General features: G+C 43.8%; 1 protein-coding gene across 1 annotated transcript in view; it reads left to right on the forward strand.

The window, feature by feature from the left end:
- The first annotated feature begins 420 nt into the window (after positions 1-420).
- Positions 421-27,124, forward strand: part of FGF14 (fibroblast growth factor 14) — a 629,173-nt gene continuing 602,469 nt past the window's right edge. The window contains exon 1 of the mRNA XM_006042242.4: positions 421-1,807. Within this exon, the coding sequence (XP_006042304.1) occupies positions 1,600-1,807 (208 nt within the window). The 5' untranslated portion in view covers positions 421-1,599. The remainder of the gene's footprint in view (positions 1,808-27,124) is intronic.

Raw genomic sequence — 27,124 nt, forward strand, 5'->3', positions numbered from 1 at the left:
ATTTTGTTAGGTTAAATGGTGGTGGCAGGTGACAAATTTGTAGACAAGCGTAGATAACAGAATAAGGATGAATTTAATGTTAGTTCAATTAATGAGTGCAGGAAAAAAGCAATGAATTAGTGTGTGAATCAAGCAGAGTGCTTTCTGTACCAAAAAAAGTATTTGAAGATCATGGGTTGTCTGGAAAAGGCATAAATATTCCTATTTACGTATGACCCTCCTCAACAAAGTACAGCTCGTCACCCTGATCTTAGTGATTGCTCTTTTAACAGGCAGTATCTGCAAGTACATATTTGTCATATGTCTACTTTATATTTTTCCAACAGCTCTTCAAGTAGGATTCAAATAAGAACTAAAGGAACTTGAGTTTTCCTTAAGGGTTTAGATGCTTTCCAGGCTGTTTTTGGAAAGTGTAAGGTTCAACTAATGTTGGCCCAGTGGTCCTAAACTGCTGTTTCTGCTTAAACCCCTGCCTCCGGTCCATCCCATGTATTTTTGAAGGTTTGCTAATTATCATCAATTCTCCTTTTCAGAATTCACTTTGAAAGAGAAGGCTCTGTTAGCTGGCTCCGGAGGGCAAGCAGCAAGCCTCATCAGGCCGGGAGAGGAGGGAGGGGGTCGAATGGTGGGGCTGGGGCTGAGTGCCTGCGGTGGGGTGTGGGGGGTACTTCGAGAGGGGAACCGGCGGGGAGACTGCAGTGATACTGCCCTCCCCGGGCGGGTGCGAGCATCTCACTGGTGACGGGTCTGAAAGCACGTGGCTACGTCATGGAAAGCCAGTCTTTTCAATGCAAACTTCAACTCCTCCTCCCTTTAATGCCTGTAACTCACATCCGAGGCTGGGCGAGGAATCCGGAGGGGAGATTTTCCCCATGCTCACCGTTGTTGGAAACTGGCGGAGCGCGAGCCAGGAGCCAGGGGGTCCGTGGCGCTGTCTACCTACTACGACCAGCCTGTCCAGGCACCTCGATTTGCATCTTTTCTTCGTGGTGATTGAGAACTGCAGGTTCAATCCGATCCCACTGAGCACCGGCGATTGATTATTTAAAAAAAAAAAAAAAAATCGACACAGAGAAGGGAGGCTGTGTCTTCGGCTGTCAGACTCGGAGGTGGTATCGGTGTGTGTGTGTGCTGGTGGTGGTTTTTTCTTTTCCTTTTCCTTTCCTTTTCTTTTTTTTTTTTTCCTTTTTCTTTCTTTCTTTCCTTTTTCCTTTTTTTTTTTTTTTAAATCTTCTCTCCTAGGGACAACACAATGGCAGTCTTCTCTCAGTGAGACGAATCCTGCTCAGCCTCCTGCAGACTCACTCATCCTCATAGCGATCAAGTAAAAAGGCTATGGTTTTCTCTTCGGGGATCTTTTGTGCATTCCTGTTCTCCTTGATTAACTCTGCTTTCAGTTGGGATTTCTTTGCTTTTTTGTTTGTCTTCACGCTGAAAAAGGATTTTTTGGCCAACCCTTTGGTAATAATCCAGTGGTGATCAAGGGGGATAAAATCGTTCACCCTGGCCGAAAAAAAACAATCACTGAGAAGTCTCAAAGAAATACACCACGTGAGGGGAAAAAACTGGGAGAAGATCCGGAATATCATCGTTTTTCCTATGGTAAAACCGGTGCCCCTCTTCAGGAGAACTGATTTCAAATTATTATTATGCAACCACAAGGATCTCTTCTTTCTCAGGGTGTCTAAGCTGCTGGATTGCTTTTCGCCCAAATCAATGTGGTTTCTTTGGAACATTTTCAGCAAAGGAACGCATATGCTGCAGTGTCTTTGTGGCAAGAGTCTTAAGAAAAACAAGAACCCAACTGGTAAGCAAAACATGCATCATGTTATGTTTTTCCTCCTAATAACCTGTCTGTTGCTCACTGAGCTAGATCTGCAGTTCTGCTATGCAGGAAGGCAGGGGAGACAGCAAAGGACCAGGACAGTGTAGTGTATAGAGCTATTGCATGGATAAACAAGGAACAGCTGGATCCGCGTCTCTGAGCCCCCAAACCCGTGTCAGCATCCCTTGGCGGTGACACAATCCATCACTCGGAGGGAGGAGGAAACTTTTTTTTTTTTTAATTAATGTATCTGGTTGCCGATGTTTGGTGAAGTATTGAAGGGTTTATGGCTTAAGGTTTGGCCCGAGGCAGCTGAAGCTTCGTTCGTTGCCAGGAAAAAGAAGCCGAGAGCTTCGCCGACTTGTGCTGCAGGCTTCGGGGAGACCTAGCTCGGCTCCGAGAACCTGCTCGAGACTTTCTGATTAGCTTGCACAATATCCTCCACCCCATCACCTTTACCAAAGTAGAAGGGGCTACCCCTCCCTCGCGGCCCCCGCCTCCCGCCCCCGTCTAGCTCGCCGTGCGGGAGTTTTAACTCCTTCTCCCGTTTTCTGCCTCCGACACCTCCTGTCACTACGGACACTTGAGCGGGGCTCCTGTCGGGAGGGAACCCCACACCGAGCCGACGAGCCCAGTCTCTCCCTTTAATAAAGCAGTCTCCTCGCCCCGTGTCTGGGTCCCCCGGGTGGGATGCGCCTGGCCCCGGGTCCCTGCTTCAGCCTCGCGGCGATCGTGCGCCCCCTTTCCAAAAGGCTCCAACCGGGACACTTGCAGTACGTTACATAAGAAATGCAAATGCAGGTGATTCGGGGGAGTCGGGTCCCCGGGGCTCTCTTCCCGGGATCTCAGTCTGAGGAGTTTGGGGGCGGCCGCGGAGCTGTGGGCGAGCCGCCCTGGGGAGGCCATGCCGGAGGACTGCGTGGTGGTGGCGGCGGCGCGCGGGCGCGGCGGGTCCGAGAGCTCGAGCGCTGAAGGCGGTGGGGCGGGGGGAGCGCGGTGTCCCCCGGTTCGGCCCAGGCCGGGGAGGGACCCGGGGGCGGGAGGCCGGTGTTTGTGTCTGGGGGCCGTGTTGGGGGGCGGGGGCGGGGCCCTGGCCGTCCTGCCGCGGCAGCCCGGGGCGCCCGGGGCTCCTGACGCCGGCACTGCGGTGTAGTAGATCATGGCTTCCCGCGGGCACCCTGACACTGCGAGCTCTGCCGGGGGCGCGCTGGCTCCCGGAGCCCCGCCGGCCGGGCGGCAAGTGGCGGTCGCCTCCCTGCCTCCGGTGCTGGCTGATGCAGCGTAGCTGGGCGGAGCGAAAAGAGGGGGAGGGGGAGGGGGAGGAGGGGGGAGGAGGGGTGGCGAGCTGGGAAGAGGGGTGGGGAGGTGGGAGGAAGGCTGGGTGGGCGAGGATGGAGGGGTGGATGCGGAGGCTGGGTCCCCCTTGTTGCCCTCTGTGCTGCCGGTCCAGAGGGCAGGTGCTCGCATGCGGGGAGGACGCCTGGCAGTTGCCTTGTGCCGGGACCTTTGGGTGGCAGTTGAGAGAAGCTCTGGGCGGCGGGGCGCTGCAGTGGCTCCCTGCCTTCGACCTGGAGTTCTCAGCTCCCTGCTCTGTTTAGCTTGACCGGCTTTCTCTCCGTCCCCCTCTCCTCTTTCTCCACCACCGCTCCATGCCCTGCCCTTCCACCCTCCTCTCTTAACTCCTCAGTATTTAGCAACTCTGAGATGGTACCACCATCCTGAGCATCAGCCAAGGAGAAAGCAGTGTGGTCACCTCCCCAGTCGCATTTCCAATTGGGCGCTGAGCTGTGGGTACCCCGACCAAGCTGGCATCAGGCCCAACACTTGCTGATGGCCTGGTCATACCCAGATCTGCAACACTACCCTCTCCCAAGTTCACGCCAAGACCCTTGAGGCAAGGGTTACTCCTTCACACAGTCAAATCAGTGGTCTGTAAACCCTTGCGTCCAGTGAAAAGATTTATCTCCCTCTGAGAAAGGAATACTGTAAAAGCATTTCTTTGGACTTGGCTGTTTGTTATAGAGATCTAGAATCTCTCTCTCCATAGTGCTGAGAGTGGGCAGTAATTCAGCAGGGAACAGTAAGTTTCCTTACTGCCTTTTATAAATTTTTATTTTTTTTTTGGTAAACAGTTTTACTGGAAACACTAATTTTCACCCATACACGATTCAAGATCTTTTCATTACACCTCTCCCACCCCACCCACTTTCATCTCTCTGGAATAAAGTAGATTTTTTTTTTTTCTTTGCTTCAGAGGCGTTTTGGAAGGTGTCAAATAAATGATGTTATTTTTAGAGCAATTTATTTTGCAGCTTATGAACGCTAAAGTACTTGGGTGTGAGTTGATGGGTTAACTCAAACTGCGTCTAACAATGCCTCAACTACTCGAATAGGATAGTTTAAGTCTTAGAATGCCAGGGGTGAGAGTGCCAACCTGGGAGTTGCAGCATTTTGTAAATCGTTTTAAAAATGGGACTTTGATGTGTCACACTATTTGTCTACCTTCTAAAGTTTTGCCTTCCTAGACGGAATCAAACCCTTGCCTAGCCATTCACTTTCAGGACTGTAGCTGGTAAATTCTCTTTTCCTTCTGCTATTAACACGAGGCCTAAAATGGTTCTGATCCCAAGATAGCAGTATAACTAAGAAGTTAATTGGGTAATTAAAATAAAACAAAGACTAAAACCTTCTTAACTGTTAAAACCAAAAAGAACAGATTGACTACTGCCTATTATATTATCTTACATCTCAAATGAGGACAATTAACTGGTTTCAAACTAAGAAGCTTGGCAGAATACCTCCAAGTACCAGTACTAGGATCACGAATTTGCTGTCAAGACTTGTTATTAGAGAAATCTTTTTCTTTCTAATTTTTCCAAGTTATAAAGTAATTTACTATTTATTCCCAGTGCTTTATCAACAAGTACAGAGTTTGCTCTGGGGTTCCTGAGAGAAATGTCAGAGTACTGCTATATAACCAGGTTGGTGTGGAAATAAGCAAATAATAGAGTCATAAACTTAAGGGCGTTTTATTCACCTACCCAAAAGTCACTGACTAGTGTTTAAATAAGAAGTGATAATTAAATAGGTTTTTACTGGTGGTTGTTTTTTATATAAAACTTAAATGGAGGAGAGCATGAAGAATGCATTTGTACAATATATGCTTTTTAAATTAAATTGCAATAGCTTAGAAATCTTGGATAGAAAGTAAATTTACTGTCTACATAAAGACGTTCAATATCTCACAATACAGCTATTATCAGACACACAGTCACACGCACGTGGGTGCGCATGCTTCTGCTTAAATGTCCTACTTTTTCCTATTTTCCTAGGAGAGGAATAGCTATATGTTTAGAATAGATGTTACCTGCTTCAACTTTCACTGCATGAGTCATGCAAAGTGACTGTATTTTAGGCAGATCATTAAGTAGGGAATACTAAGTCCAAGGCACTTTTTTTTGCCTGGAGGAGGGCTTGATTTGTTTGTTTAAACTCGTACTGATAGTTTGGACTGACCAATGTGTATCCCAGGCCAGTTTGGGAAATAATCTAGGTCACTGAACTTTGACCAATGGCTGCTAAGGAAATCAATACAGTTGGAAAAAAGAAGTCCACAATAAAGATAAATAGGAAGGTCATGTCATGGATGTCTATTCAGATACATACTGTCCACCAGGCAAAGGAAGCCACAGATGTGCAAATATAGTAAATCCCCTACCTACAAATGACTTCCAAGAATTTGTTCGTAAGTCCAATTTGTTCGTAAGTCTGACAAAGTTAGCCTAGGTATTCAAGAACACAATCAGCTATATAGTATTGTCTGTAATAGGTTTATAGTACTTTTCACAGAAATAATACATAAAAAACAAAGTACAGTACAACAGCTGGCACACAAGAGCTGGCACTGAGTGAACGAACAGGTAAGAAGAGTTACTGATATGAGAAGGGAGAGGAGGCAGGAGATGGTAGAGCTGAAAGATTTTCAGCCATAGGGGACAGAGTGTGCAGTGAGCACATGTGCTCAGTTGCTGAGTCGTTTCCAATTCTTTGCGACCCCAGAGAGGAGACAGAGGGCGAGCTGCAACTGCACAGACAGGTTCTGGTTCCTTGCTGGATTCAATTCTGCCTACCCTCTTAGAAAAATGATCCAGTGATGTCTGGGTACAACCTGGGCTTGAAATAAAGATACTGTACTATTGTACTCTGTACAGTACTGTATAGTAAAGTACACAAAACGCAAACAATTGTAGAGTGTGCGTGCACATGACTATCTCCATCAGACACATGAACAAACAGAGACTGGACATGGGAATGCATCTTAGAAAGTTTGCAACATGAAGGGTCATATACAGGGGACTTATGTATAGCTACTCCCACACACAAATTTCCATGGCTTGATGGATTTTGGAAAGCACAGATTTTAAGAAAAATTTGTAACTAGAGGTAATTTTATCAGGGACCAGTGCTAGCAGCAAGGAGGGTATGAAGCGGGTGCCCTAGATTTAGTTCTGCAAAGCGCATTTAGAAAATTGACAAACTCGGGGCCTTGAGTTTCCTCTTCAAAACTCATTCTCTCTGCTATGTAACTTTGAGATGAAACAAGCAGGGCGTGGTAGAAGTCATTGTCACTTTCTATTTCCTCCTTTTTAAGGGTGTCTTCCAGCTTTGCTTTTGCCATTTACTAAGCTGTTTTAGGTGTCAAAAACATCTGGTGTGCCACTGTTACGCATGTAAATATATGCTAGTCTTTTAAAGCTAATTGCTTTACATCTGGGGAGGTCATGCCTTTGGGAAGTGAGAAAATAAGAAGAGGGAGAAGAAAAAAAGAGTGAGCATTTTTCACTTCTTCTCTTGCACCTGCCGACTCATCCTAGGTTCCCGTAGAGCTAGGTGAGCCACTAATGGGCCATAACCTCTGCATTTCTAAACACAGAGCAGATATAATATGGAGACAGCAGATTCAGACTGCATGGCTGGAACACCAAACAGATGTCAGGCCCTTCTCCTTCTCATATGCTTGCCTTCAGAGTGAGATTCCATGGATTGGGTTGCCCAAAAATTTCATTTGGGTTTTTTTTTGGTAGGATCTTATGGAAAAACTTCAAACTTTTTGGCCAACCCAATAACACCAGTTGACCTTGGACTCCATCCAGGAAGCTTTAGTTACTGAAGTAGCAAAATGAGTTTTGCAGGCAGTGGCACTTCATGAGCCAACGATTCAATGTTAGGCTTCCAAGTGTTGACTTGTTGGGAGTGTTGTGTTTTTGCTTTATGTTTGCTTTAATTTCTATCCAAGTTAACAAGTGTGAAACCAAACGCATGATCATCTGAACTTGGTTTTAACAATGGAGCTCACTTTAGCTGTACCCATATCCAGCTTGTTCTCAACACAAGCAGCATCCATAACCAAGCACATTCCCTCAAACGATGCACTGCTCTCAGAAGGTGCGAAAGCTGATTCTATATTTCACATTTCCCACGCGGAACCACTCCTTTAAAAATGTTCAAACCCAGTCTTCCATATTTCAGCAACACAAACACTGAGGACTTTTGTGAAGCGTTTTTATAAATGTGGTAACAAGGACAATCACTGAAGTTTTTGCTCCTTTGTACATTCTGGCATCATAACTCACTCAATTGACTCATAAGCTTTCTATAAATATGTAGATGTCTCAAAATGGAAGCATTTATTCAAAATAGTTTCTTTGCCTTAAGGGGAAACAGTCAGGATGTTTAAACAGTATATTTGAAGCTCTTCTATTAAGTTTTAAATGAGATATTGCATTGTGTCTATATTCTTAGAACCTTTGAGCTCAACTTAATACTACCTACAGGAGGGACAGTGGGTCAGGGAAATACCTACTGACGTGTCTAGCTGCCTAATGCCATAGTCTGTGCTGTGTTTCTTGGGGTTTTAGATTGTGTACCATGTGCTAGATTTAGTTATAAGAGTTGAACCTGAGGACAGAAAGGCAGGGAATTGCCTCAAGATTTCTCAGTTCCTTTGTGTGCCTCCAGAGAGGCACTAACTTTTTTGCTGTTCTGCTTTTGAAGACCAGGCATGTCTTGATGTTTTCCCTGTATATTTCTGTAGTTGGTACAAACTCATTTTTTTTTTTTTCTTTTTTCGCTTTGGCCAGAAGTAAAAGGAAGAATGATGAAGGGTAGAGAAGTTTAAAGGAGGAATTCTTAGGACCTTCCTAAACATAAAAGCAAAAAGGAGGTATACTGCAGACAAGTTTTACAGGGAACCTTTTTTTATCTAACCTACTAACACCATCTAAGAAAGTCACCTAACAACTGTCAAGCACTACTGCCTTTATCATTGTTCCCTGACAAAAACTCGTTGTGACAGATCACAGGTTTTCAATACATTTTAATTAAATGAATAGTGAAAAACAGGGTTCCTTGAGAAAGTGAACTGTGGGACTGTAACTGCCAGTCTCATACGATTTACTTGGTTAAGTTCACTTGATGCTTACTTCTTTCCAACAGTGCCAACCAAGAATTTGGCCTCTAAATGATAAAACAAGGAAGGAAAAAGCTGTTAGTGGCTTTCTGACCCTTCATCCCAGGGCATCCTGAAACATGGTTTGCAATATTCCCCGGGGCCCACATTTTCTCATGCCCTTATGCTAAATCTCAAAACTTCAGACCTTCCTTAAACACATAAGCCCAAGAGCTAAGTCCTGAACATCCACTGGAAGGACTGATGCTGAAGCTGAAACTCCAATACTTTGGCCGTCTGATGCGAAGAACTGACTCATTGGAAAAGATCCCGATGCTGGGAAAGATTGAGGGCAGGAGGAGAAGGGGACGACAGAGGATGGATGGTTGGATGGCATCACGGACTCAATGGACATGAATTTGAGTAGACACCGGTAGCTAGTGATGGACAGGGAGGCCTCGCATGCTGCAGTCCATGGGGTCGCAAAGAGTTGGACACGAACTGAACTGAACTGAGCGACTGAACTGAACTGACTGGCATACACCAGTTCTGGCCCACTCAGCCTTTAAATAACAAGTGTTAGGGCACTCTGGTTCCCTCTGCAGAAGTCTGCTTCATTTTCTTTTCTAAGCTTTAATATGCTCCTTAAAAAGCAAAGCATTCGGCAAAACAGTTGAGTGAATTTGAATCCTCTTTTTCATTTCCGAGCTTCCTCTGAAAACGGCACTCTCCCATGCGGCACGTTTTTGTTCTTGAGGGGACAGCCCCTAAACCAGCAGCCTCGAGTTTCACTTGCTGGGAAAGGAGGCGCCCCTACTCGGTTTGCTCTTTCCCGTTTTTTAAGCCGTCATCTGCAAACTCCTGTTTTCCCCACAACCACACTCAGCTACTCGGCTTCCGCCCCCCGGAGCCACCATCAAAGGCACGACTGGGCCGAGCTCCCGCCTCCAGAGCAGCGAGTGGACCCCAAGAGTTCTCTGCCACCGCCAACCCGGCCATTTCAGCCTCCAGGGGACGAGCCCCTCGGGTATCTGGCCGGACCGGGGTCGGAGTCGGCCTCATGGAACCCTGGAGGAAGTGGAGGGGCAGGCAGGCGACGCGTGGCCTTCGTCCACCGCGACCCGCGGCCAGAGCCCTGGGGGCCGACCACAGCGCGCGCGCTTCCTCAGAGCGCCCAGGGCTCAGCTACGCAATGCGGTGGAAGCGGCCCGTCCGAGCCGCCGTACCGCGAGACGTTCCCGTTGCCACAGAGATGACCTCCGACCCTGGGGCGTCTCTGGGGGGAGGAGGGCTTGGCGGCCTGCGCAGCCGTTGCTATGGAAACCACGTGGCCGGAAGCGGCGGTGCGGGCGATACTGGACACGCGTGCCAGACCGGCCGCCAGACGCCGGCGCGTGTCTTTGCGGGATACCCAGGGACCGGCTACCACGCGCGCGTCCCCGTGCGCCCCCGGAGCCGGAGGACGGCGGGGGAGTGTGGTCCCAGCGCACAGGTGGCCGCCTTCACTCGAGGCGCCCGGGCGTTCAGAGGAAAAGGGGCTGGGCGGCAGGAAGGAGCTAACTTGCTGGCTGAGGCGCCCAAGTTCAGGAGTGGGTGAGGATGAGCCCAGTCCCCACTCGACACGGGCAGACCCGCTGGTTCCCTTAGTTCTCCCGTCCTCAGTTTCCTCACCTGCAGTGTATGCTGTTGTTGAGTCGCTCAGTCGGGTCGACTCGTTGCAACCCCATGGACTGCAGCACATCATGCTTCCCTGTCCTTCCTTCACCATCTCCCAGACTTTGCTGAAACTCTTGTCCATTGAGTCCGTGATGCCATCCAGCCATCTCATCCTCTGTCACGCCCCAACCTCCTCCTGCCTCTAATCTTTCCCAGCATCAGGATCTTTTCCAGTGAGTTGGCTCTTCGCATCAGGTGGCCAAAGGATTGGCGCTTCAGGGTCAGTGCTTTCAATGAATATCCAATGAATATTGATTGCCCCTGCAATCCATGGGCACTGATTAAAATAGTCTCAGGTCAGTTGCAGTTCTCACATGCCAAGCCTCTTGTCATTTTTCCACCCAATCCGGATTCTGAATGAACTTTACCCTCTTCCTCCTGTCTCTCCTGGTCTATGTTGAGTATATTTTAAGTTGTAGTTTAAATTTGAGATCAGAGATGGAAGGCCGCCTTCAGGCTCATGATTGACCTTTTAGAGGTGTGGTGGCTCCCTCATGGTGCATAAGTGACTGTTGGAAGAGCCGGTTTTGAGTTGTAGAGATAGCGCGTCTCCCAGCTTTGATATTTGGAAGAAGAAAAGCTTTGTACTTCACTGGTGACACCACCAAGAGCTCTTCATGCATCTCACAGAGTTGTGTGGTTGGTGCTCAAACAGATGGCATTCCTTTATATCTATTGTATTTCCCAGATGTCTTTTCCTTCAGTCTCAACATTTTTTTGGAGAGGACTCGGCCTACGTTGTCTTGTTTTTCCTTCTGTTATTCTGAACTCTTGGGGAAAATCGCAAGCATTTTCAAATCTTAAAACACACACACACACACACACACACAACTTCACTGTAAATTTTAAAGTTGAAGAAGACTATTTTGAGGGTATGATAAGTCAGGCTACCTGCTTTATAAAAGAACGCTAGACCCAAATTATGTTTCTGGCAGATGGAGTAGGTTAAGGTTCCCTGCTCAGATGGCTTTACACTTTTAAAAGACATTTGTTGGCCTAGTTTCCAGTCTTTTAACCTTTTTTTCTCCCATCTTATGATAATATCCTCCTTGAAGTTTGCTTTTCAAAGAATTGGTCATCAGTTCCTCAAGAAAACTGGGTAGACTATTTATATCTCAAGACACAGGGAAAGAATGTAAGCTCCTTCAAGAAGGACTTTTGTTTCCTAAATCCAGGATTTTGTAATACCTACCAGTGTAGGGGAGATGTGGGGATAGCTAAAACGGATAGGTGGACTTTGAATTGCTTCATGGGCTGCATTTCTGTTCTTTTAAGAACTCAGTTTCTGAAACAAGGAATAGTTTTGAATTCCTCAAAGAATTGTGTTACAACTTTTATGACATCAAACAGCTGATCACTCATTGGACTATGTTATCTTCTGTTTGCTGCTTTGGAGCCGGGAGAAGCTCTTCAACTAACATGGAAATAAGAAGATTTCTGTGTAGTAGACTTAGAGCTGTCTGTTTCAGAAGATCTTTCTTTCCTTCTGAGTTCATAGTTTAGGGGTAGTGGTAGTAGTAGCAGTAGTGTGTGTGTGTGCATGCACACATGCACGTGCAAGCCCATGTTCAGTTATATCCGACTCTTTGTGACTCCATGGACTGTAGCCCACCTGCCAGGCTTCTCTGTCCATGGAATTTTCCAGGCACAAATACTGGAGTGGGTTGCCATTTCCTCCTCCAAGTGATCTTCTGGACCCAGGGATCAAACCCACGTCTCCTGAGTCTCCTGCATTGGCAGGCAGATTCTTTACCCTTGAGCCACCTGGGAAGCCTAACTTGGGGGAGGAGTCCTTGAAAAAGTTCTTATCAGGCTCTGAATGTCAGATTTCAGTCTGGCCCACTTCTCACTGTAGAGCTATTTTAAATTAAAAAAAAGATTTTTTCTAATATCTTGTCAGGTTTCAGTTGAGACAAATGGTAAATATTCCTGGCAGTAATGAAAAACTTGTTGGATTCTAAGAAGTGTCCCCAAAGAATGTGCAAAAGGTCCCACCCTCCCAAGATCCAGAGTCACATCCAAAGACAGACAAGGAAAGCCTCAGTCATCAGGACATTAACTGAACATGGAGTGCAACCTACATTTCTGTCCGGCCACGTTTTGAGGACCCTCAGTCTGATGGTTCCCAGGCTGAGTTCTCAGAACCTGAAATGAGACAAACAAGAAGCCACTAGCTGTTGCTGGAAGAGAAAGGATCAATAACCAGTGGGGCTTGGAGAGGAACACACTGTGAGATTTTCTCTTCCTTTCTCAACTGGGCACTGAGATCCAGGAGAACTGAGTGTGGTAAGAATTCTTTGGCAGTCTTACCAGTTTTTTCAGGCTCCAGAACAAGTGGGGTTTAAAGCAGAGTGTAAGTCTGGTATCTACGAATTTGTCGAGGTTGTTCATTAATTTTAACTTGAGTTTCCCACAGGCTGCTCAAGGGAATAACTAGTATCGGTTTACTGGTTTCCTGGAGAAGCCCTTGGAGTCCTGTTAGTTCCGAGAGGGGCCCATTTGGGGGCCATCCTTCAAGGGTATGTGTGAGGGCATCTGTAAGGTCACTAATTTGTTTTGTTTATGGTTTTGTCATTTCTTCAGAGTGGAGAGGCAATTCAGATAGAGGATGGGTAGACGGTGAGGACTGACATGGAGGATAGAGGGTAGTAGAGGGTCTTACAGTCTTCTGTTCTACGTACCTCTTGTGTCCTTAGATTTTCATTAGCCATTTTCAGTGAATCTTTCAATTAAGCTATTTTGGACTCTTGACAATTTTGGAAATACTGTGGAAAAATCTTTGCGTGGAGCTGGGTTTGAAGGTAAGAACTGCCAGAGAGGAAGTGGGGAAGTCGAAAATAAGGCAGACACAGGGGCTGGAGAGGAAGTGGAGTCCACGTATCTCCGTGGCCAGTTTGAATTTGGGAAGGGACAGGAGGGAGGCATCTAGGATGTTCTGACCAAGGTTTAAATCGTTTGGACGATTCCTTTTGATTCTGAGCTACTGACCATTTGCCAATAAAACACCCCTGTCTCCTTGAAACACAGAGCAAAACTTGCCTCTCTCCAGACTGTTTACATTCAAGAGGCTGTGGTAACTTTTAATAGCAAGTAGGAAACTTTGACAAGTTTCCCCTTCTAGATCATAGTTTGAATGGGCAGTTCTTGGGAGAGTTGCTCTGGGTTAAAGAGTTCATTTTCTTGACTCCAAAGTCCATAGGGATGAAAAAATAATGCCTTACAATAAAGATAAGTCAAAGGTTTTTTTTGTTTTTGTTTTTTCAAAGATGTTATACAGTTCTTTGTTGATAGTTGATGCTTTTGTGCACAATACTTTGTTCCATTTAGGGAGTCAAATAATAGTTAAAAGCCAACTTCCCAGATTATTCAGTTCTGGCAAGAAAAAGGAAGTGTGAACGTCATTGAATATACATACGTAGGTTTGTGCACCTGCATCTTGGATAGAAATGAATGTAGTTGTAATTTAAATGTCTGTTTTTGCCCCATAACATAACATAATTGTGTTGTCTGCACAATTAGAGTGGATCACTGAAGTGTGTGGTAGCCTCTACTGAATGCTGCCTTTTTCTTAGATAAAGTGTAGTTTGAGAGGGATTGTAATCTCTGATTTTCCCACTTCCTGTGTGGAGCATGTGACAGACTTTAAAAAAAGAAGACGTGAGTGGATTTTTTTACCAGCTGGGCCATCAGGGCAGCCCCCAAAATAAGAAGGCTTTAAGGCTAAAACAACTGTAGGGTTTTTGTTTTTTTCTTAAATAGCCACTTATTTGAAAGTCTGAAACTCATCTTCCTTGGTTGTGCTTCTGTTGTAATCCAGGTGTTACCATTTGAAAGCAAAGAAAGGGCTTTGTTTGCCTGGAGGCCTGAGTCACTTTCTAAATTAAACAGGCAGTAGTTACCAATGGCTCTGCCTCAACATTTTCCTGGGGGAGGGAGGCGGCTTGAAAACAGTGACCCAGTCTACTCTTTTCTCCTTTATTATTCAATGACTTGTTTCCTAGAAATTCACTTTTTTTCATCATCTTAATTAGCTTTTCTTTTACATTTAAACTTCCCACCCAAATGCCAGCTAAGTGACGCAAAATCCCTCATATATCAGACATGTAATAATAATTATAAAATATTGGAGATACTTCTTAATAGAATGGCTTCTAAATGTAGAAATACCTTCATGATATAGCAACACATTCAAAAATAAATTTTAAAACAGAAATTTGTGGGATCATGATTACTTATTTTACCTAATTATATTTCTTTTAAATTTTTATTTCTTTTTTATATTTGTTGATGCTGTTTATCATTTTTTAGTTGGAGTTATATTTCCTTTAAAAGTCTTGGGGATGATCTTAAACCACACCGTGCAGAGGGGTTTCTGGCCCCCCCCATGGCGCACGGCCCTTTTCCTGGGACCGCGAACCAGTGGCGAGCGCGCTAAAGGTGCTGAAAGTGCGCTCCTCTGCAGAGCCGGGAGCCCAGGCCGCTCTGTCCCCGTCGCTTCAGTAAACTGCTTTTCCATCACCAAGGATCCCGCCCATTCTCCCAATATCTGTACCCTCATACCCGAGATTTTGTCCTCACATCTTTCTTTCCTTTAGTTGTGCCTTTCAAAAGGTTGGTCATCAATTTAACTCTTCAGGCAAGGTTGGGATTAGTATATTATACAACTGGCTTTTCAACTTTGACGTATATTACCATAAGGGGGAAAAAGGGCAAAAAATGCCAACAATACAGTTCTCAGACAGTAAATGAGACACATCAGTCTGAACTCGAAATATTTATCCAAAGTAGCACTTGTTTGACTATAATGTTTTTCTTTCTGTGCTTCAAATAACATGTTAGAAAAAACTGATGTGTATCTGTGGCTTTAGATTATATACTTAAACAATTTGGGAGTATTATTATTATCAGTATAATTATTCCACCTAATATTTCCAATAATGATAGTCTATACTTACTAGATTTTTAAACAACATATTGCTCTTCTATTTTAACCGATATATCCTGAATTACTCTGAATCCTGTATTAATATTTGTGCTCTCTGTAATAATAAAAATAATCTTTATAGGGTGCATTCTCTGTACTAGATATTTTATTTATATTACCTAATTTAGTCCTCAGAACCATAGGTAGGAACTTTTCTTACATTTATCTGATAAAGGATGAAGATCAGGCATGAAGAGTTTAAGGAATTTACCTGATGCTACTCAGCTAGCTGGAGAAGGCAATGGCACCCCACTCCAGTACTCTTGCCTGGAAAATCCCATGGATGGAGGAGCCTGGTGGCCTGCAGTCCATGGGGTCGCTAAGAGTCAGACACAACTGAATGACTTCACTTTCACTTTTCACTTTCATGCATTGGAGAAGGAAATGGCAACCCACTCTAGTGTTCTTGCCTGGAGAATCCCAGGGACGGGGGAGCCTGGTGGGCTGCTATCTATGGGGTCCCACAGAGTCAGTCACGACTGAAGTGACTTAGCAGCAGCAGCAGCGCTCAGCTAGCAGTTGAAACACAAGCAGTCTTTCTCTAGAGGTGTCGTCTTAAATCCTTATATTGTAGCTACTGATTAAAGGCAGGTTCAAAGGGTATACATGAGAGTGGCCGGTATTGTCTCCGTGTCTCTGTGAATCATTCTATCCTGAAACTAAAGGGGAATGCAACATATTCAGTGTTTGGATATTTAGAATTTGTAGTGCTTTTTTTTTTATTGAGCATAATTTACATACATTAAAATGCACAGCTCTTTACAGTAGAGTTTGATGTCTTTGACTATTGTGTGTATTTTTGTGCCAACCACCCCACTGAAGATCTAGAGTGTTCTCATCACCCCAGAAACCTCATTCTCTATTCCCACCCATGCCTCCTGTGAGAGGCAGCCCCGATCTACTCTCTCTGACTTTACCTTAGCCTAGAGCCTCAGATGTCTTCCCTTGGTGGTTCAGTGGGTAAAGAACCTGCCTGCCGATGCAGGAGATATAAGAGATACGAGTTCAATCGCTGGGTCGGGAAGATCCCCTGGAGAAGGAAATGGCAACCCACTCCAGTATTCTTGTCTGGAAAATTCTATGGACAGAGGAGCCTGGCGGGCTACAGTCCATGGGGTCCCAAAGACTCGGAAACGATTGAGTGGGCATGTGTGCACACACACACGCACAGCCTCAGGTGATCAAATCCTGGAGTTCTCGTGCCCTTGAGCCTGTGCTTTTCACTTGTTGACTTTGAGGTTTGCCTGTACCATCGCATGTGAGATGTGTAGACCTCGATGTGGTAATTTCTGTTTTCTTTTGTAAATTAAAACTCCTAACTGAACACACTCACTTTCAGCTAACATCCAGAAGTTGTCCGAAACTACAAAGGGTTCTCCAGCTGACCCCACATGCAGGCTAACAAGCCGGTCCTCCCCTGTTACATGGATGTTGGTTGAGGATGGAGGCTCCTGGGTCAGAGATGAAGGACACGGGCTTCCCAGCTGGCTCAGTGGCAAAGAATCTGCCTGTCAATGCAGGAGATGTGGGTTCCATCCCTGAGTCAGGAAGATCCCCTGGAGAAGGTAATGGCAACCCATTCCAGGAACCTTGCCTGGAAAGTCCCATGGACAGAGGAGCCTGGTGGGCTACAGTCCATGGGGTCACAAAGAGTCAGACATGGCTTACCAGCTAAACAACAGCAATAAATAGGGTCAACAGGCTTCAGGTTCTTGTTTCCCGAGTCCTCATATCTGCCAGGGGGCAGTGCTGAGTGGCCAAGGTGGGCACCTGCACACAGTGGGTTGGTGTCAGAGGTGAGGACCTCTGAGTTTAGGAAATCTGCCTTCTTTTAAGGAGCTTCTTGAAAAAATGCCCAGTCTTTGCCCATCAGGGAACCATGGTCTTTATTATCCTGAATGGAAAACAAATCCACCCTCTAACCTGGAAGCTGAGCACCAAAGAATTGATGCTTTTGAACTGTGGTGCGGGAGAAGTCTCTTGAGAGTCCCTTGGACTGCAAATAGATCACACCAGTCAATCCTAAAGCAAATCAACCCTGAATGTTCATTGGAAGGACTGGTGCTGAAGCTGAAGCTCCAATGCTTTAACAACCTGATGTGAAGAGTCAACTCATTGGAAAAGACCCTGATGATGGGAAAGATTGAGGACAGAAGGGGAGAGGGTGACAGAGGATGAGATGGTTGGATGGCATCACGGAGTCAGTGGACATGAGTTTGAGCAAACTCTGGGAGATAGTGAAGGACATGGAAGCCTGGTGTGCTGAGGTCCGTGGGATCGCAAAGAGTTGGGCATGACTGAGTGACTGAACAGCAGCAACCTGGAAGCAGTCTTTAGATGCCAAGGTCGCTCTGCAATGCAAACATCCTCCTGAAGACAGTCTAAGGCAGAAGCTCTTTTGCAGACAGGGCAGAAATCCCCTGGGTAAGTTGTCCTTTAAGTCTGTTTCCACACAGCAACCTTGTCTTTCCTCTCTGGTGTCTTCAGGGCTGTCATTCCGAAGATGCACTTAATGTAGAGAAATATCTTATTTGGAAATTATCGAAAAGATGATCCTGAGGTTTTGAGAAGACAGATACTATACAATCTATCTGGGTAAACCTATCAGCATTTATTTATTTTTGTAAAGTGACATTTGTTGCTGTAAAAAGTAATTTATGCCATTATTTATTTTGGATCCAAGAGACCTTTAGTTGCCTTGGAGCAGAAATTTTTTAGCATCTTACTGAGCTATAATTTATATACAAAAAACCTTGAATGTTTAATGTGTATGATTTGATGAGTTTGGACATATGAATACACTTTGGTGCTCTCACCACAAAGATGAGATATTTATTACCTATCCATCACCTCCAAAATTTTCCTTGAGTCCCCGTCTCCCTTTTGGCATTTATAAAATAACTGTTTGGGGTAAGTTCCATGTTAGTTACTGGGAGAGATTTAAAACATTCTGTAAAGATTTGGTCTTTGGCCCCAAAGTACTGAAGCTCAACATATAGAGAACACTGGTAATGAGATATGAAAGGCCCACAGGAAGGCTGTAGGAGACCCACGGAAGGATGAGCCGGGAAGAAAGGGAAATCTCATTGAGAAGTGTGACCTGAGCTGACTTTTAAATGCGTATGTCTTTTGGCAGGAGAGATGAGTATATTCTTGGCAAGGAGAGGATAGTTGAGTGCAAGTCAGAGGCTGAGCAAAAGGTTCATGTTTGGGGACTTTGGGTAATGTTAAGGGACTCTTTTTACTTTGGAGGATGAGAAGAATCATAATTCGGAGTCCAGAAGCCTGGCAGAGGAGCGAAACTGGATGTGGTAACAGTTAGTGAACTAGAGAATGTTTCTGGAATGGGAAGACTGAACAACTTGGTTTGTAGCACTTAAGGTCCATGGGGCAGCATTGAACTTCCCAGCAAGATGATGTTTCCGGTGAATCATCACCAGACTGAAAATGTCACAGGCTATTGAGCTACAGGGAACTTTTCAGCAACGTGAGCCACAACTTCTTGTACAACAGTCCTGATACACTGCTCTGGCTATGCTTTGGAGTAACCCTTGATGACTGTTGCTTAGTGGAGAGATGCATTAAGGAAACAGTTTGCTAAAAGCACAAGTCTTGGAAATGTATTTTGTTTTTCTTCTCCTTTCTGTTATAAAATTTGAATTGTGTTTGGGGAGGGGGTCAATATCTATTTCTTGGTTATCTTAATGCTTCAGAATGTCACAAAATATATAAAATGATATTTTAAGGGTGATCACTTGTTAAAACAAGAGCACAGATTTAGTTATTAATGACCATTTAAACTTTACAAATACATACCCAGTAATGCCTTATAAGAAGCAATTTCAATTTCTTTGATTTAGAACTAGCATCCTTCTTAGAGATCCTAGGTTATAAGTTTATAAAATGGGTATTTACAGGGCCACAGCATAATTCATATAAGAAGGGAAAGGGGTTCATTTTAAAAAGGTGGTGGTAACAGTTGTAGACATACTGTGGTGGGAGCAAATTGACAGCAAAAACCTGAATTCTGTCGTTTCAGTGGGAAGTGAGTGAGTAAATGATTAAACTTTTGTGTGTTTTTTTGGTGCCAATTAGGGTAAAGGCAATAGACAACTGTACAATGCAAAAAAAGGTCTGACTAGTGCAGAGTTAAGGAAAGGCTCTGAATGTTGTTGCATTAACATAGTCTTGAGTAAAAAAAGAATCTGCCGTATAAAGTTGCCGCAGTCCGGGTCGTGCCCTAAGGACTGGCACAGCTGCACTTGCACTTCCTCGCCCAGCGTCTTTGCTGCCACCACCATGTCTGTGAAAGCCTCGAGGGAAGGAAAGGAGGGCCATCAGCTCTTTTTGTGAATCATAGTCTTGCTCTCTTACATTTATTGCCCAGAGCAGAAGCAGTTACCTCTGTGAATCTTAGTAACAGTTTTTGCTTGACTATGCTTTTCTTTCACTGTTACAGGTTTTTTGTTTTTTTTTCAACTTTAAAAAAAATTTATTGAGCATCTGCTATGGGCCAGGGTCTGTGTTAGCTGCTGAGGATACAGGTAAGCAAATGCCTGTCTCCCAGAACTGACATGTCTGTGTGTGTGTTAGTCGCTCAGTTGTGTCTGAGTCTTTGCGACCCCATGGAATGTAGACCTCCAGGCTCCTCTATCCATGGAACTCTCCAGGCAAGAATACTGGAGTGGGTGGCCATTTCCTTCTCCAGGGGATCTTCCTGACCCAGGGATCGAGCCCAGGTCTCCTGCATTGCAGGCGCATTCTTCACCATCTGAGCTACCAGGGAAGCTCCCACTGTTACAGTTTTAACAGAAGATGGAACTTTGACCCTTTCTTTCTTGTATTCTATAAAATTTATAATTGGTAGAAATACTTTTAAATATTATTGTATGTTTTATGAGGAGCTTTTCTTTCTCTCTTCACTTCAGAATTACTAGAAAATTAAGGAAAATGATAGATGTTGGTACTGCTAACAAGTATGGCAAAACAGGTACAGAGTACTTAAAAAATTTCCTAAAAGTAATTACAGGTAATATACATTATATTTATTTCCTAACTGTCATATTATTACATCTTGGTAAAATATCCATATTTTAAGTTGCTGAATAGTGAAATACTCTTTCAGCTAAATTCTGGTTTGGATTTTTCCAACTTGAGGGACAAACGCTAAGCATGTTAAATGTATTTATGGACTTGGAAGTACGTTAGACATTTAGCTTATGACTAAATTCTGGATGCTTGTGTGCTCACCTAATCTATAGACAGACAGAATCTTTCATCTAAGACAGCCACTGGGCAAGGGTTTGTGTTAACAGCAATTTGAAGGCAGAAATGAGTAGCTTGGAAGTGGGATCAATGCAAAAATAATGAATAAGTTACATATTTTGGGTTTTTAAACTTGTGATTTTGAAATTAAAAACCAGAATATTTTATACCCACACCAGTCCATTTCATGGCTTTCAAATAGTTTTTGTTGAGATCATTTTTACTTAAAATTAGATGCCAATTGAAATTAGATTGTCAAAAGAATCTTGAGAAGAACAGCAAAGGTGGAGGCAACATGCTCCCTGATTTCAAGCTATATTACAAAGCTGTAGCAATTAAAACAGTGTGGTACTGGCAGAAATGCATGCACATAGGTCAGTGGGACAGAATACAGAGCCCGGAAATGAACCCATGCCATACGGTCAATTAATTTATATCAAAGGAGCCAAGAATAGACAATGGGGAAAGGACAGTCTCTTCAATAAATGGGAAAATTGGACAGGCACATGCAAAAGAATGAAGCTGGACCACTGTATTATATCATACACTAAAAATTAACTACAAATGGATTAAAGACTGGAATGTGAGACCTGAAACCTTTAAACTCTTAGAAGAAAACATAGACAGTAAGCTTCCTGACATAGGTCTCGGTGATGATTTTTTGAATCTGACATCAAAAGCAAAAGCAGTAAAAGCAAAAATAGACAAGTGTGAACACATCAAACTGAAAAGCTTCTGCTCAGAAATGTCTACTGAATGGAAGAAAATATTTGCAAATCATATATTCGATAAGGACTAATTCCCAAAGTATATAAAGAACTCATGCAACTCAATAACAAAACAAATGATCTGATTAAAAAATGAGCAGAGGATGTGAATATACCTATTCTCACATACCTATTGTCGTACAGATGGACAATAGGTATGTGAGAAGATACTCAAAGTCACTAATTGTCAGAGAAATGTAAATCAGAATTGCAATAAGGTTATCACCTCACACCTTTTATAATATCTGTTATCAAAAAGATAAGAAATAACAAGCAGTAGGGACGATGTGGAGAAAAGGGAGACCTTGAGCCCTTTTGGTGGGAATGTAAATTGGTGCAGTCACTCTGGAAATCAATGGAGGTTCCTCAGAAAATCTAAACTAGAACTACCATCTGATCCAGCACTTCCATTTCTGGGTATCTATCTGAAGAAAATGCTAACTAAAGACACTGCACCCTCATAATTATTGCAGCACTAGCCAAGATATGAAGCAGCCTAAATATCCATCAATAGTTGGATGGATAAGGAAGATGTGGTATGTGCATATATATATAGGGAGTGGGAGAAATGAGTGAATTGTTTCTTTTTTATTGCTTAATAAAGTTAAAAGAATTCTTTTTGGCACTACCAAGTGCTCAAGCTACTGTAGTCAAAGAATCCATAGACCTTCAACTCATAGCTCAGCTGTTTCCATTTCACATCTGGTTTCTTGATGTATTACCCACTACCATCCAGGACTACCTGCCTTTCTTCTTCATTCATGCCAACATCCACCTGCTGTTCTATTGCCCTGAAACTTCAGTCATTTTCCAGCTACTTGAACTGAAAGACATCCTACACACATAGGGTCCATGCGTGTAGGTTATCACCATCACCACCAAAATAAGGAAATAATGGTAAATTAGAATGAGGAACTCTACCACTAATACGTCCTTATTTTAAAGGTCCTGGCTCAACCCCACTGCAGGCTCATGGGCCATGATGAGCACTAACAAACGATATGGTTCAACGTGTCTGCGATGGCATCTATGTCTGAACATCTACTTCAGAACAGTGCTCTACCTACCTGACCACACCAACCAGTGTTAAGTTTACCTAGCACCATTCTTGTCACAGTTCAGCTGAGACATGAAGAAACAGATACAAGGCAAAGTCCTTCAGGGTGGCAGGTTTGTGGATCAAGAAATAGTCCTGGGCACACATACAGATCCTATTGCTGTCTCTCCGGTCACAGCAAGGGCCTAGAAACTGTCCAAGGAAGGAAGTCTCTTCCTCTCTGTTAAGCACTGAGTCCCATGGGACCTCCCAGGGAAACCTTTCTGCTGTGCTGGTTCCTCTTATCAAGTGATGTAAAACTTGGAAACTAGTCTCATTAAATGCCTTTAGAAGCAAGAAAAAAGAGAGAGAAGTAAAATTAGATGCTTAGGTGTGCAGCTTAGGATGGATAGGTTTAACAGGACATTTTAAAGTGTGTCTACTTCCTATATCAGGCTTATTAGTCAGGCAGGCACCTTGGCATTGGTAATTACGGATTAGTACACTCTAGCTATGGGCCAGTGCAGGAGATGTGGGTTCAATCCCTGGATCGGGAAGATCCCCTGGAGAAGGAAAGGGCAACCCACTCCAGTATTCTTGTCTGGAAGATCCCATGGACAGGGGAGCCTGGAGAGCTAGAGTCCACAGGGTTGCAAGAGTCAGGCAGGACTTAGTGACTAAACGACCACCACCACAATCTAACTAGCACTTTAAACTTCTCTCAAATGAGTAGGTCACATTGGTAACTTAGAAGTTCACTCTGTTACCTCCGAATATCTGGTATCTTAGTCTTCATACAGGGAGAGGAGAGGATTGGAAGGTCAGATACAGATGGAAGAGTTGCTGGGGATGGTCTGTCCTGGAGCTAAAGAAGCAATATTGACAGAGGTGATGGGGAAACAGTGGAAACAGTGTCAGACTTTATTTTTTGGGGCTCCAAAATCACTGCAGATGGTGATTGCAGTCACGAAATTAAGACGCTTACTCCTTGGAAGGAAAGTTATGACCAACCTAGATAGCATATTGAAAAGCAGAGCTATTACTTTGCCAACAAAGGTCCGTCTAGTCAAGGCTATGGTTTTTCCAGTAGTCATGTTTGGATGTGAGAGTTGGACTGTGAAGAAAGCTGAGCGTCGAAGAATTGGTGCTTTTGAAGTGTGCTGTTGGAGAAGACTCTTGAGAGTCCCTTGGACTGCAAGGAGATCCAACCAGTCCATTCTAAAGGAGATCAGTCCTGGGTGTTCATTGGAAGGACTGATGCTGAAGCTGAAACTCCAATACTTTGGCCACCTGATGTGAAGAGCTGACTCATTGGAAAAGACTCTGATGCTGGGAGGGATTGGGGGCAGGAGGAGAAGGGGACGACAGAGGATGAGATGGCTGGATGGCATCACTGACTCGATGGACATGAGTTTGAGTGAACTCCAGGAGTTGTTGATGTGCTGTGATTCATGGGGCTGCAAAGAGTCAGACACAACTGAGCGACTGAACTGAACTGAACTGAACTGAAACTCTATCATAAACTCATGTATCTTCCTTCCCCTTTGCCCTTTGCTCTCCCATTTCTTTTTCCTTTTACCACTGCCAATTATGTCATGAGATTCTGCTTGTTGGACCAAATGAAGGATGGATTCGGAGTATTCCAAGTGGAATGGAGGAGTCCATAGCTGTCCTTAGGTAGCATTTCATGATAAATTTGGTACATGTTCAAGTTGAAAAATGCAGTGAAAGTAGCAATAACTGTAAAATAGGTTATGACTGGAAACTGGTTTATTGCTCCACAAAACCTACTGGCAATGCCCTTGGGGTCTTTGTGCATTTTTTTTTTTTTGTACTTTTAAGTTTGTTTACTTGGCTATCATGGGCATGCTTATCTAATGCCTACCTTTAGTGTAGTTTAGCTTATAAGCACTTAAAAAATTAATACCCTTGTAAAACTTACAAGGACTTTAAGGAAATTAATACCATTGTGAAAATAAAACAGACTATTCATAGGTATATGGAAAGAGCAATTTTTATATATTTATCTCTGATTAAAATAGTTCTCTGACTTATCGATAAACTTTATCTAAAATGTTCAAAACACGGTCATTTCATTAATATACTGACAATAATAAAACTGTATTTATATTTACTTTGCCTACTTAGCTTTAATATTAATGCCATGAGGCTCAGAATTCACTGTGAGATATAAAGTATACTTTTATTTAAACTTATTCTGATTCACTTCTTAAATATCTCAGTTCAGTTCAGTTGCTCAGTCGTGTCCGACTCTTTGCGACCCCATGGACTGCAGCATGCCAGGCCTCCTTATCTATCACCAACTCCTGGAGTTTACCCAAAGTCATGTCCATTGAGTCAGTGATGCCATCCAATCATCTCATCCTCTGTCGTCCCCTTCTCCTCCTACCCCCAATCTTTCCCAGCATCAGGGTCTTTTCCAATGAGTCAGCTCTTCACATCAGGTGGCCGAAGTATTGGAGTTTCAGCTTCAACATCCGTCCTTCCAATGAATATCCACGACTGATCTCCTTTAGGATGGACTGGTTGGATCTCTTTGCAGTCAAAGGGACTCTCAAGAGTCTTCTCCAACACCACAGTTCAAAAGCATCAATTCTTCGGTGCTCCACTTTCTTCGGCGCTCAAATTCATACATGACTACTGGAAAAACAATAGCCTTGACTAGACTGAACCTTTGTTGGCAAAGTAATGTCTCTGCTTTTAAATATGCTATCTAGGTTGGTCATAGCTTTTCTTCCAAGGAGTAAGCGCCTTTTAGTCTCATGGCTGCAGTTACCATCTGCAGTGATTTTGAAGTCCCCTGAAAAAGTCAGCCACTGTTTCCACTGTTTCCCCATCTATTTGCCATGAAGTGATGGGGCCAGATGCCATGATCTTCATTTTCTGAATGTTGAGCTTTAAGCCAACTTTTTCACTCTCCTCTTTCACTTTCATCAAGAGACTTTTTAGTTCCTCTTCACTTTCTGCCATAAGGGTGGTATCATCTGCATATCTGAGGTTATTGATATTTTTCCCAGCAAACTGGATTTCAGTGTGTGCTTCATCCAGCCCAGCATTTCTCATGATGTACTCTGCATATAAGTTAAATAAGCAGGGTGACAATATACAGCCTTGACATACTCCTTTTCCTATTTGGAACCAGTCTGTTGTTCCATGTCCAGTTCTAACTGTTGCTTCCTGACCTGCATACAGATTTTTCAAGAAATATCTCATGTAAAGCTTAAATATTCCGTGATAAGAATGTCATCTGAAGTTGTAAGCGAACAACCCCTCCTGTTATACCTTAATATATATTGAGGTATATTAAGCTTTGTTTAAAAAAAATCACCATATTTTTCAGTTGGGTAAAGATGATAAAGAATCTGCCTGCAATGCAGGAGACCTGGATTCGATCTCTGGGTCAGGAAGATGCCCTGGAGGAGGAAATGGCAACCCACTCCAGTATTCTTGCCTGGAGAATCCCATGGACAGAGAAACCTGGAGGGCTAGAGTTCATGGGGCCGAAAAGAGTCGGACACGACTGAGGTACTAACACTTTCACTTTTCAAAGCCCTGTCACTATAAATGCGCAGAGACTTTCCTAAAGTAGGTGGACAGTCTCAGGGCCAGTCATCTGTGGATAAGTTCAGACATGAACCTGAACCCTGAGAGTGGGAGTTAACCACCTAGGAGAAGAAACGTCATGCTCTCCCAACTTCTCCTGGGTTTGAGTATTAGGCTGCTAGATGTTAGTAGGTATTTTGGCAGGTTGGAGGCTGAGTAGGGAGCCATCCATGTACTGAACTGTAAGCTGAAAACAGCTAAACTGTATGCTAGACTGTCCAGTTCCATGGCATTCTATGTTGATTTCTTTGTGTTCTTTCCAAGTATTTAATTCCCTTATACTTAAGTATTGCGGCCTTCCCTTGGCTGTGCACTGGGGAATTAAGAGAAGGCTTGAACCAGAGTAGTAAATTCAGAGCAGTGCCACTCTTCTCTGTCTTGCAGGCGTCACTAATGGGCCACGCACAGGGAAGATGCATCTCAGGATACACGACCAAAGCTCCAAAAGGCCTGGCTTGAAAACTTTGAAAGATCATGGTTTTTATTTACTTAAAAATAAAAGCTTTTTGTTTTGTTTTTATGACATCAAAAATATTTTATTTGTAATTACATCATCAGGGAAGAGTGCAGTTATGAGGTGATTTTTACTTCCCTTTTCTAACTTGTTTACTTGGGCCTCCAAGCTTTAAGAACCAGGTGTACATATATCCCCTCCCTTTTGGGCCTCCCTCCCATCTCCCTCCCCACCCGGGATATATGCACACCTATGGCTGATTCATGTTGAGGTTTGACAGAAAGCAACGAAAGTCTGTAAAGCAATTACCCTTCAATTAAAAAATAAATAAATTAAAAAAACAAAAAAGAACAAGGTGGAGGGACTTCCCTGGTGGGGTAGTAGTTCAGAATCTGCCTTGTAATGCAGGGGATGTGGGTTCGATCGGTGGTCATCGGGGAACTAAGATCCCACATGCTGAGGGGCAGGTAAGCCCTCTCGCTGCAACTCGAGGAGCCCTTTCTCTGCAACTAGAGAGTCTGTGTGATGCAACAAAAGATCCCGCACGCCACAACTCAGACCTAGCACAGCCAAGTGAAATGCTGAAGGAAGGGAACAAGGTGGAATTATTAACAGCATGCTGGCATTCTTTTGCCTTAATCTGTGTGCACATTTAACATCCGGAAACATACAGTAAAGGCTTACCCATTGAATTCTGTACATATGTGTATGTGTGCATATACATGGGTGTGTATCTAGCTCCACATTCCCTCAGGATACACATGATATATGTGATATATAGAAATGAATCAAATATAGGACTACGTCTTGGCTATTTCCTTATGTCCAGTGAGAAACTTACTACTTCCTGATGCCTGGTGGCTTTGCTGAATGAATGTGTTCAGAATAGGTTTGATTTACTTAAAATAATATTTTTCTTAATGTTTTTAATTTTAGATATCTCCAATTTAAAACTGGGGAATTGAGCTCTGAGTACAAATAACCACTTTCACAGAGGTTTTGGAT

The sequence above is a fragment of the Bubalus bubalis genome, chromosome 13 (genome assembly GCF_019923935.1).
Source record: "Bubalus bubalis isolate 160015118507 breed Murrah chromosome 13, NDDB_SH_1, whole genome shotgun sequence".
Lineage (NCBI taxonomy): Eukaryota > Metazoa > Chordata > Mammalia > Artiodactyla > Bovidae > Bubalus > Bubalus bubalis.